Source organism: Rhagoletis zephyria, unplaced genomic scaffold (genome assembly GCF_001687245.7).
Source record: "Rhagoletis zephyria isolate East Lansing unplaced genomic scaffold, Rhagoletis_zephyria_1.1 Rzeph_scaffold_06420, whole genome shotgun sequence".
Lineage (NCBI taxonomy): Eukaryota > Metazoa > Arthropoda > Insecta > Diptera > Tephritidae > Rhagoletis > Rhagoletis zephyria.
In genome coordinates, this window is record NW_016163503.1 from 10,706 (window position 1) to 22,696 (window position 11,991).

General features: G+C 41.3%; 1 protein-coding gene across 1 annotated transcript; it reads right to left on the minus strand.

The window, feature by feature from the left end:
- Positions 1-5,592: 5,592 nt before the first annotated feature.
- LOC108373147 (collagen alpha-2(I) chain-like) lies at positions 5,593-10,774 on the minus strand. Its single transcript, XM_017628997.1, has 2 exons — positions 10,733-10,774; positions 5,593-10,455 (listed from the first exon to the last, which is right to left on the minus strand). Exons 1-2 carry the CDS (start codon positions 10,772-10,774, stop codon positions 5,608-5,610), a joined length of 4,890 nt encoding a protein of 1,629 aa, XP_017484486.1. The 3' UTR covers positions 5,593-5,607.
- Positions 10,775-11,991: the final 1,217 nt, after the last annotated feature.

The following is an 11,991-nucleotide window of genomic DNA, read 5'->3' on the forward strand; positions in this document are numbered from 1 at the left end:
AAGACCAAACAAAAATTTTGAGATTTCTCGTTGTGAATACGAATGCCATAGTTTTTACCTAGCTCGTGGGACTACGCAAAATTTTGACAGCTTGTAAATATGTATACACATAAAGTTGTTGGCGGTAATAAGGAGTCAAAATTAAAATGGAGAAAAGAACAAAAAGCGTAGGTTAGTTGTCAGTTATAAAATAAATCCAATTTATTTGCGAATATTTGTTTATTCTTTTTATTGAAAGGCAACCACTCGGAAAAGCTTGTGTTAATTATATTGATAACAGAACCTGGCAGCTCGCACGTTGTCTAAATTCTCAAGTAACATAAAGTCCACAAAAGAATAAGTACGCCATGTATAAATTTTAACAATACACAAAAATAGAGCTTTCGCACGAGCGTTTGTTTGGTTTTTCAACACCATTTATAATTTTCTTTTAATAAAAACACGATTTGCCAAATACTTAAATTTATTTATCTAATAATAATACAGCACACAACCCTGAAATCTAAGAAAAAGTCTGAGGAAGGCCATTAAATAGCAGCACACAACACCGTGACTTCCTCAGGAGTGAATATAACTACAACAACAACCCAAAAAGGTTGGTTACTGTCTATACTGTGGTACAATATACTTTAACCAACAGCATTCTTCGGCGCGCAAGGTTGCGGAGAGCTTTATTGGAGTTTTAAAAAGCCGGTTTAGATATTTAGCTCGCTCTCTTCAATACCATACAGAAAAGGTGGTGCGTAGTCATAGAGCTTTGTAGAAAAGTATCGATACTAGTACTCATATAGAATACTTTAAAGAAGAATCGATGCCAGTACTCATATTTGCAAAAAAGTATCGATAACACTCGTACTTTCAAGTATTTTAAAATCAAATGCGAAAAGGAAACAAAAATCTTATTGCTTTGCTTTTATGATCTCTTCCTATTTGTAAATATTTGTAAATTAAATTTACCCGGTTTTGAATACTTCAAATGTGATCTAGCAAGCACTTCAAAACAAAAGCTTTTGGGTAATTTTTAAACATTTTCTAATTGAAAGTATAAAGATGTTATATGATTTTTTAACATTTTTTTACTTAGAAAAGTGTTTAAAACTTCGATATTTTTTGGTATTCGCGATCCTTTTTTCGGTTCAGTTCGGTTTTTAACAGACCTATCACAGATTCCGAGTGAACTCCCGTCGTGAAAAAATCTCCCGTCACGAATTCGGGAGAAATGCTATCAGCAATTCCGACGCGCTGACTCACCACGCTGACTTGGTTTTTGTTTGTTTTTATGTGTTAGTTTAATAATTCTAAATCAAAATAAAATAAATCACAATAAAATAAATCACAATAAAATAACTCGAAATCAGTGATACCATTCTCACGAATAAATTATAATTAAATATATTTTTAAATTTATTTTCTTTACAAAATTTAAGAATTTAATTTACTTACATTCACTCGGAATCCATTTTGGAAAACACAGAACACCAATTGTCAGATTCAAAGAGAATTATCTAATATTGGTATAAGCAAAATCTCTCGAGTCATTAAAGAAGAATTTCAGAAATAGAGGACAGGTAGGATCCTTTTAGATAAAAGATTCTTATTCAGGGAAAGTCGAAGATCGAAGAAAACCTTATCCCATTTCTACAAATGCCACGCAATGTAGCAATAATTTTGGTCGGCAATGGAAAGTGTTGGAAAATATGTGCACCATGGAGGCGAACGCATTGGTTATCATCCAATTGCTTGTAACGTGAATACCGCCCATATATTTAGATACATAAATACATTAGGGAGGTTACAATTTTTTGTCTTCCAGCCACTCACGGAAAAGAAGAATATCGAAAATAACGAGACCCATATCTATATATATTACTTCGAAATTGGTTATTATTCATTGGTGTCGTCAAATCTTTAAAGTTTCCTAGGTATTTTATATTAGGCAAATATATTTCATCGTAAAATTGCTATAAAATCGTTACAAAGAAAGTTAAACAAATTTGTTGAGTTGTTCGCGCCTACGATATGATACACATATGATGTGATATGATATGTATGTATGAGATAAGATTATCCAAAAAGTTGTGAATTTTTGGACCACCCTACTGTACATACATATATCCAATCTATCCAATATCTATTTTAGTAAAATGTTTTAAGTATTAAGTTCACCTTTTGCCTAGTTTTACCTTAAGTGAAATATTTAGGAAATACATATCATACTTAAGGACAACATGAAGACACAGGAAGCAAATGTTTAACAATGAATTACAGCACGAGCTCAGTAGCGGAACGAACTCTTCGTTTTGAAAAAATTTTCTTGTGAAAAACGTCCCTTTCAAGTTCAAGTTTCAAAGCCGCGTTCATTATTTCACTGTCACTGCTTTCTCTGTGCCTTTCCAGATAAGAAAACTGTCACTTACAGTCACAGTCACAGTCACAAGCGCATACAGACGCAACCAAACCGTTAGCAAAGTCGTTTTGCCAGCAATCCGCTGCGAACAAGCAAATGTAGAGTGCTTGATGTTTGGGTGCTATCTGCGGATGGAAAACAAAATGACATTTAAATATCCGTTCTGGCGGAAATTACTCCACAGATTATTTTTGCCTTATCGTCTCATCGACGTCGTAAACTAAAGCTCGATCTAAAAAAAAAAGACACCACAATGAAATAGGCAACGATTCAAGCAAAATCAATTAAAAATTAAAGTGCTGGTATGGCATAAAAACCGTTACCACAGGTTGTCAGATTTTACACACGCCTGGTTACACACGTCTGTATATTAATAGTCGCCTTCGAGTCGCCACTTCTCTGCTCGCTATGTTTCAGTTCCGCTCGCTTTACCAGATTTTTTTTATGTGAAGGCAACAACAACGTTAGCTAGTAGCGATGAACGATGGCGAGTTAGTTTGGATATACATACCTCATTGATTTCGGTCGTTTTGCTACTCGCTAACTACTCGATGACGGCGAATGTTTACATATAAGTGAGAAAAATTAGAGGCCGGTTCCTCTCATACGATTCTAAAGGTTAATTATTACGTTTAATGTAAAATGTAGATGATCTTTTGCAAAAAACCGTCAATTTAGCTCACCATCTATGCAATTCGTTAAGATTTATGTTGGAAAAAAATCAAGAAATCTGACTTTTCTCTTTCTTACGAAAACCATCTGCTCAAAACCAAAAAAAAGTCGTATAATCGTTGTATAATCGACGCTTTTCCTGTACTAAACGACGGTGGATACAACGCTCTTGAAAGTATTTATACATACGTACATACATACAATTTCAAAAAGGGTTTTCGCATTTTTATTCGATGCTTTCTTAATTACACCTCGAAGTGGTGTACATGGTTCAAAGCCAGCTTGCCGTTAATTTGCTTCGCGGGTCGACTATTCATTCATATCGTCTCAATATATTTTAAATAAAAATATGTCAAAAAACCCATGCAAATACATATGTATATCCTGGTCGATGGGTTCAGGATTATGACAGCCCTAGAAGCTCAGTTAAAGATATGCAATTTCAATATAATTTTTTTCAGCTAAATAAAAATAAATTGGCTATAACTATGTAAGTCATTAATGGACCCACGAAAATACACACATATGTATGTACATACAAATTGGCTAAATTAATACTTCCACGTGTAAACTAGCACCTACAGGCTGCTCGAGAAACATTCTTTTGATGACGATATTTTTGTTTTGTTTAATTCTCCTGGCTGCAATTTCACTGCATTTATGAAGAGATTTATGTTCAAAAGCAGAAAAACCACAATCAGTGGTCACATCAAAAACAGACAAACGAACATTGCATTGGTGAAACAGGCAAACCGCAGACAAAGCTGCAACTACAAACAAACAACCAGTCCCGGTGTCCACATCCGCAGTAAAGATAGCGAAAACAGCGATTGGTGCAAAAGGTAAAAGGCCAAACAAACCTTTAAATGACCAAACATATCGGCTCCCAACTGCCCATCATTGCCGCTTTTGGTACGTACATGCAATACATGGCAACGAATAGCAAAAAAGCCTTATGAAAATCAGGCATTAATTCACATCGTCCCAGAATGGCAAGAGCAAATTTACCGCGCAAATAGTACAATGTTGCATTGCAATTAAAGCTGTTTCAGGCGTCGTCGGCACACACAAACTTACGCAGGATGTATGTATGTATGTTTGTATGTACATTAGGGTGGCCCAAAACAGTAAACTCGGAATTGTAATGCTCTCACCCCCTAGGATTGTTCTATATCGAAAAAAAGTATACCCCTATTTTTTTATTTTGAAATCAAAAAATATTTAGAGGCCGCTCAAAGCGCTCAAAGTTTTCCATGTATTTTTATATGGGGAAAAAACCACTTTTCGTTGAAATGGTATAGAATTCTTGAAAACCAATATTTTTCGATCGGAAAACTCTTATTCCCTACAGGAGACTTTCAGTAATAAGACCCAATTGTTGATTTAACCATTTTTTATACTAACGATTTTTTATTGGTTCACCCATTGAATTTTTCGGGGTTTTTGTGGGTTATTGGCGGACCTATAAATTAAAGTTGCGATGAAAAAATGGTTAAATAAAAATTTGAGTATTATTATTGGGAATCTGCTGCAGACAAATTGAGTTCTCTCATAGAAAAATATTTATTTTTAAGAATTCTATACATGGAAAACTTTGGCCGCTTTGAGCGACCTCTAAATATTTTTTAATTTTGAAATAAAAAAATTGGGATAAATTTTTTTCGGTATAGAACAATCCTAGGGGGTGAGAGCATAAAAATTCCGACTTTACTTTTCCACGTGTATTTTTGGATTACCCTAATGTACATACATGTGTATGACTGCCGCCAAATTTGACGAAAAAGGAAGCACAAGTGACATTGTGGTTGACAGTAAAAACTACTTAATAATGCGAGAACGAAAAATATTTTAAATAGGTTCAAACGTTAATTTCCCCGCTTTCACTCTGCATGCGCCTGATATTGACGCAGGTGGTGTCCCACCCCGAGCAAATGACATCCTTAAATTCGGACGGTATTGCTAAGCATCTGCACGCATGACAAAAAAAAAACGTACCACATAATATAAAATTAGTAATAGTAATAAAAATAAACAAAACAAGACGCTGATTTACTAAAAGACTGCCATAACACAAGAAACGGGGTTTGAACAAATTATGCAGAATAACTTCTTATATTAAGATTCATATATGTACATACTGTAACAATTTAGTGATAGAACTCTTGACTATTTTCCGCGTATGAAGCAAATATGCATTTCCATTTTTGCATGATAGTCTCAATCGAAAACCTTAAATGACTCTCCTGAAAATAAGCGTTTTTGAGATGTGACAGTATTTTAGTAAATAAGCGAAAATTAAATCATCGGCTCGACTGAGTTTGTATTTAAAATCTTTATCTGGCAAGCCTTTACGACTGCAGTTTGTGAAATTCTCACATCTACATGCATGGGTAAACAAATAGGACTGCACAACTTCGCTTTCCTAATGCAAGTTTAAAGGTTTTGAAAAAAACCCGATTATTTATCTTTCTTATAATTATTTGTTGAGGGCTTTTATCTCCCCATTTTGCAACTTCAAAAGTTTGGAATCACGCAAACTCTTCGATAAATTCTTGCTTAGTCAAGCACTTTGCCTTATGCTTATTTACACATTTCAGCTTTTCGGAGTCAAACCGTTCCTCACTATCGCACCGTAGATGCGTGAGCTTAGTCTTATCCGACTTTTCGACACATAGATAGAACTTGTTACAATCTCTGGGATCTGGGTAAATGTCATCTTCGTCACATTTGTTGTCCTTAAGCTTCTTCAAGACTTTTTTAATTAGTTCCTTTTGCTCTTTGGAGTTGCTATCGTCGTTTTCCTCATCTTGGTTGCTATCGGACTTTTCCTTTACATCTTCAGAATCTTTACTCTCCTCTAAATCTTTTTTGCCCTTCTCCGATTTCTTTTCCGTCGAAGTCTGCTCATTTTTTTCTTTTGAATCCTTGCTGTCCTCTGATTCTATTTTGGTACTTATTGATTTGTTTTCACCCGAACTCTCCTCTTTTTGTTCCTTAGGATCTTTGTTGTCCTTTGATTTTATTCCTCTACTATTGGACTTGGGCTTTTCTTCCATGGATTCGCCTGCTTTCGGCAAATTTTTGTCAGAGCCTAATTCAGTGGACTGGCTATCTCCTGACTCCTGGTTTGACGGGTGAGATTTGGCAGGCCACACAGGCCAACCAGGCCGAACAGGTTGCACTTGGCGGTTGGGCAAAAGCTGCCATCCATTATGTCTTTCGTTTCCTCCTTTTGGTAGATTGGCATGGCCTGGTAAATTAGCGAAAACACGTCGCCACCAACTTTCATCTCTTCTACCACTGGAGTTATCAGCATAATTATGAGCGGCAAAATGTGACCAAACGGAACGGTCAGCATGTTCAGGTAACCTCGGAAGCATTGGAATATTTTTTACATGTGAATGGACTGGTGCGTTCGAAGAAACTGGGGCATTGGGATTAAATGGAGCGCTGGGGCCGACTGAAGCATTGGGATTAAATGGCCTGTTGGCATGCGCTTGTGAATTGGGATTGACTGGTGTGTCTGGAACAACTGGCCTACTCGAGCTTATAGCGGGTGTAGGCGCCCCAACAATGCCATTCACTGGCGCATTTGAATCAATTGGTGGCTTAGGGTGAACAGTTCCATTTGGACCGACTGGCAGAGGCGACGCCTGGTCTACTGGTGCTTTGGGGCCAACTGGAGCACTCGGATTCACTGGAGCACTAGGATCTACAGGCGACGCGGGGTCTACTGGTGCATTGGGGCCAACTGATCCATTCGGGTTTACTGAAGCACTAGGATCTACAGGCGACGCGGGGTCTACTGGTGCATTGGGGCCCACTGATCCATTCGGGTTTACTGGAGCACTCGGATCTACGGGCGACGTGGAATCCACTGGTGCAGTGGGGCCAACTGATCCATTCGGGTTCACTGGTACACTAGGATCTACGGGTGACGCGGGGTCTACTGGTGCATTGAGGCTCACTGATCCATACGGATTCACTGAAGCACTAGGATCTACAGGCGACGCGGGATCTGCTGGTACATTGGGGCCCACTGATGCATTTGCGTTCACTGAAGCACTAGGATCTAAAGGCGACGCGGGGTCTACTGTTACATTGAGGCTCACTGATCCATTCGGGTTCACTGAAGCACTAGGATCTACAGGCAACGCGGGGTCTACTGGTGCATTGAGGCTCGCTGACCCATTCGGGCTCACGGGAGCACTCGGATCTACGGGCGACGTGGGATCCACTGGTGCATTGGGGCCAACTGATCCATTCGGGTTCACTGAAGCACTAGGATCTACAGGCAACGCGGGGTCTACTGGTACATTGAGGCTCACTGATCCATTCGGGCTCACGGGAGCACTCGGATCTACGGGCGACGCGGGGTCTACTGGTACATTGAGGCTCACTGATCCATTCGGGCTCACGGGAGCACTCGGATCTACGGGCGACGCGGGGTCTACTGGTACATTGAGGCTCACTGATCCATTCGGGCTCACGGGAGCACTCGGATCTACGGGCGACGCGGGGTCTACTGGTACATTGAGGCTCACTGATCCATTCGGGCTCACGGGAGCACTCGGATCTACGGGCGACGCGGGGTCTACTGGTACATTGAGGCTCACTGATCCATTCGGGCTCACGGGAGCACTCGGATCTACGGGCGACGCGGGGTCTACTGGTGCACTGGGTCCAACTAATTCATTAGGGTTCACTGGAGCACTAGGATCTACAGGTGAAGCGGGGTCTACCGGTGCATTGGGGCCCACTGATCCATTCGGGCTCACGGGTGCACTCGGATCTTCGGGCGACGTGGGAACCACTGGTGCATTGGGACCCACTGATCCATTTGCGTTCACTGAAGCACTAGGATCTAAAGGCGACGCGGGGTCTACTGGTGCATTGAGGCTCACTGATCCATTCGGGCTCACGGGTGCACTCGGATCTTCGGGCGACGTGGGAACCACTGGTGCATTGGGACCCACTGATCCATTTGCGTTCACTGAAGCACTAGGATCTAAAGGCGACGCGGGGTCTACTGGTGCATTGAGGCTCACTGATCCATTCGGGTTCACTGAAGCACTAGGATCTAAAGGCGACGCGGGGTCTACTGGTGCATTGGGGCCCACTGATCCATTCGGGCTCACGGGAGCACTCGGATCTACGGGCGACGTGGGATCCACTGGTGCATTGGGACCCACTGATCCATTCGGGTTTACTGAAGCACTAGGATCTACAGGCGACGCGGGGTCTACTGGTGCATTGAGGCTCACTGAGCCATTCGGGTTCACTGAAGCGCTAGGGTCTACAGGCGACGCGAGATCTACTGGTACATTGGGGCCAACTGATCCTTTCGGGTTCACTGGAGCATTCGGATCTACGGGCGACGCGGGGTCTACTGGTGCATTATGGCCAACTGATTCATTCTGGTTTACTGGAGCACTAGGATATACAGGTGAGGCGGGGTCTACTGGTGCACTGGGTCCAACTAATTCATTAGGGTTCACTGGAGCACTAGGATCTACAGGTGAAGCGGGGTCTACCGGTGCATTGGGGCCCACTGATCCATTCGGGCTCACGGGAGCACTCGGATCTACGGGCGACGTGGGATCCACTGGTGCATTGGGACCCACTGATCCATTCGGGTTTACTGAAGCACTAGGATCTACAGGCGACGCGGGGTCTACTGGTGCATTGAGGCTCACTGAGCCATTCGGGTTCACTGAAGCGCTAGGGTCTACAGGCGACGCGAGATCTACTGGTACATTGGGGCCAACTGATCCTTTCGGGTTCACTGGAGCATTCGGATCTACGGGCGACGCGGGGTCTACTGGTGCATTATGGCCAACTGATTCATTCTGGTTTACTGGAGCACTAGGATATACAGGTGAGGCGGGGTCTACTGGTGCACTGGGTCCAACTAATTCATTAGGGTTCACTGGAGCACTAGGATCTACAGGTGACGCGGGGTCTACTGGTGCATTGGGGCCCACAGATCCATTCGGGTTCACCGGAGCACTAGGATCTAGGGGCGAAGTGGGATCTACTGGTGCACTGGGGCCAACTGATCCATTCGGTTTTACTGGACCACTCGGATCTACAGGCGACTCGTTGCCTACTGGTGCATTGGGGCTCACTGATCCATTCGGGTTCACTGGACCAGCAGGATCTATAGGCGACGTGGGCTCTACAGGCGCATTGGGGCCAACTGATTCATTCGGGTTCACCGGAGCACTAGGGTCTACAGGCGACACAGGGTCTACTAAGGCGTTAGGGCCAACTGATCCATTCGGGTTTCCTTGAGCACTCGGATCTACGGGCGACGCGGGATCTACTGGTGCATTGGGGCCAGTTGATCCATTCGGGTTTACTGGAATATCTGGATCTGCGGGCGACGCAGGGTCTACTGGTTCATTGGGACCAAGCGATCCATTCGGGTTCACTGGCGTACTCGGATCGACAGGCGACGTGGTATCGGCTGGTGTATTCGGGCCCTGTATTCCATTCTCAGTAGGACTAAGCTCGTTGCTAGTGAAAGGTGGATCATAAACGCCTGTGGGAATAGTGGCATCGCCCAGTCCTGTAGTAGTTTCCCAAATGGTTGTTTCTGAAACTGGAATTTCAGTTGTGGTTTCGACGGAAATTAAAGTTGATTCTTTAAGTGAACTTGTCACATAGATAGTGTTAACATCGTCTAGAGTACTGGGATCAGCTGTAATTGTCGCTATCAATGTCTCATCAGTGTCCAAGATGGTGGTGGCGTCAGTGGCGTCTGTGGCTTCGCTTGGAAAAGAAGTTGTTTCTGCTGGAACAGTTGTCGTTTCCTCCGGGAGTACAGTGGAGTATAATAGCCTGTTTGGAACAGCTGATGATTGCGGCTCAAGCGTGTTTACATCTGTTTCTGTCGTTATACCATCTGTTGTGGTATCCCAAATAATGGCATCCTCAGTTGAATATGTAGTCCATATTGGCCCACCAGCAGCGGTGGTTGCGTCCGCAGGAATACTTGGCTTTTCTTGAATTGGAGCAGAGGATGAAGCTGCTGGTTGTGAAGTAGAAGTGGTTATTAAGTTCGTAGAATCGGAACTTAAAGAAGTTGACTGAAATGGTGCTTCTGTTGAAGGTGAATTGAAAGCTCTTGGCTGTGTATTGATCAAAGGAACTGCTTGAGGTTCCGCCGTGGTCGACTTAAGTGGAATGCAAATTTCTACGCCATCGTTTACGCAGCGGTGATTGGGTGGACACTGGATGGCGTTACCGGTAGCAAAGCTATTACCTTGAGCATCTCCTGCGCAGCCTTTGTAGTTGAGGGGACCAACGCAGACGTATGCTTTACCGTAGCAGTTGATGCCTTGAGCCAGTTGCGCTGTAGCTGCAGAAGCGAACTACGAAAGAAAAAGGAAACCACATTAGTTTTTGTATACATATGTATTACTTTTTCTAGTTTGGATAAATTTATTTTTATTTAATTCATCTGTTCATAAGTTTCCCACAACACTTGCAAAATTTTTCCTGATAATTTTGTTCTTGAATACTCTCAGAAAATCGATATTTTTTTTAATTAATGCATTGATTAAGTGTTTGAATAAACTCTATTCCATAATGATCATTTTGAAACTCTTTTAAACACGTTTTAATTTGCAAATTTTTAAAAAGTATTACCAGTAGCAGCAAGGCTAATCTAGTGAATTTTGTCGTAGTCATCGTTGTTTTCGAAAATTTATTCGTTACTAATAAGTGGCTGCGACAGTCTTGGCCTTTTATGCGAAAATTTTATCTTGGCACACTTCATTCAGATTCACTGTCAAGATAAGACCAGAAAACTTACGAGTAAACCGTTTTGGCGAATTAGAGCAAACACTTGTCAAGATAACACCGATAGCTAAACTAATAAGTAGTAGCGGATGTGTTGATGAACTGCAGAATTTATGATGCTGCAGTTAGGCGGCTGATGGCTTTGGCTTGTTTCTCAGCCTATGTATAAAAAATAGAAACATATTTAAATTTTTCATCAAGATAAGATTAAAGACATTGGATGGCTGCAGTCGTTATTTTTTTTTGTTTGTTATTTTCTTCTACATACGTAATCAAATTTATCCCCATGATGCAACTTGGTGTGTACTTAGTGATTCATTGCGTGTATTTTCTATTTATTTGTAGCAATATAACTAAAAATAAAAAAATCCATTCAATATCTCGAAGAAAGTCTCTTGAAATAATATAACCGCCATGACCACTCTTTCAATATAAAAAAATTATAAATTTTATATGACCTAATAGATGTCTTCACTTCATTCCTTTTTGCGTAGAAAAACAAACTCCCGATTACGTTTCAAGATGAGAGCGAATTTCTGTAAGATCATACACGGCAACCTGGTGACCAATGCTCGGAGCGTGCTTAAATTGTGGAGGGAACATTTAACTACCCCTTTAATTATTTATTTATTTCACCTCGCTTTCTTTCATTAGTAACTTGATTTTTTTTATAACCGAACAGGCTTTAGCACAATTGCAAAAATTTGGCACAGAACCTGTTAGTTTTTAAATTATTCTTCTGTTGAAGTTGCATTTTTTTAATTTTTTCATAAAAATAAAAAAAACTGTAATGATTTCCCTAGCGGAAAGTGATGTACATATATATGTTCTATGGAGAATTTTATTAGCTTTCATTTGCCGTGTTTCGTATTAAGATTGTTAAATTGGTTCGAACGATATATGTGATTAAGGGGAACCACTACTTTTTTAAGCTGAATAACGGTAAATTGTCTACAACTCTGTGTAAAATTTCTTTTGGTGCAGGTCACGCGTTTGGACACAGCAACCCGAAATCGTTGTACAAATAACGAAACCGTACCCATGAGTTGCGTTGCACATGCTTCAGGATTTGCAGGTTTTAAATGATTTGCAGGGAAGGTGGTCAC

Bases quoted from the DNA above. Each gene is read 5' to 3' on its own strand.
- LOC108373147 (XM_017628997.1), bottom strand. From the start codon at position 10,774: ATGACTACGACAAAATTCACTAGATTAGCCTTGCTGCTACTG. The intron at 10,456-10,732 runs GTAATACTTTTT...TTTCTTTCGTAG, and splicing joins GATTAGCCTTGCTGCTACTG to TTCGCTTCTGCAGCTACAGC.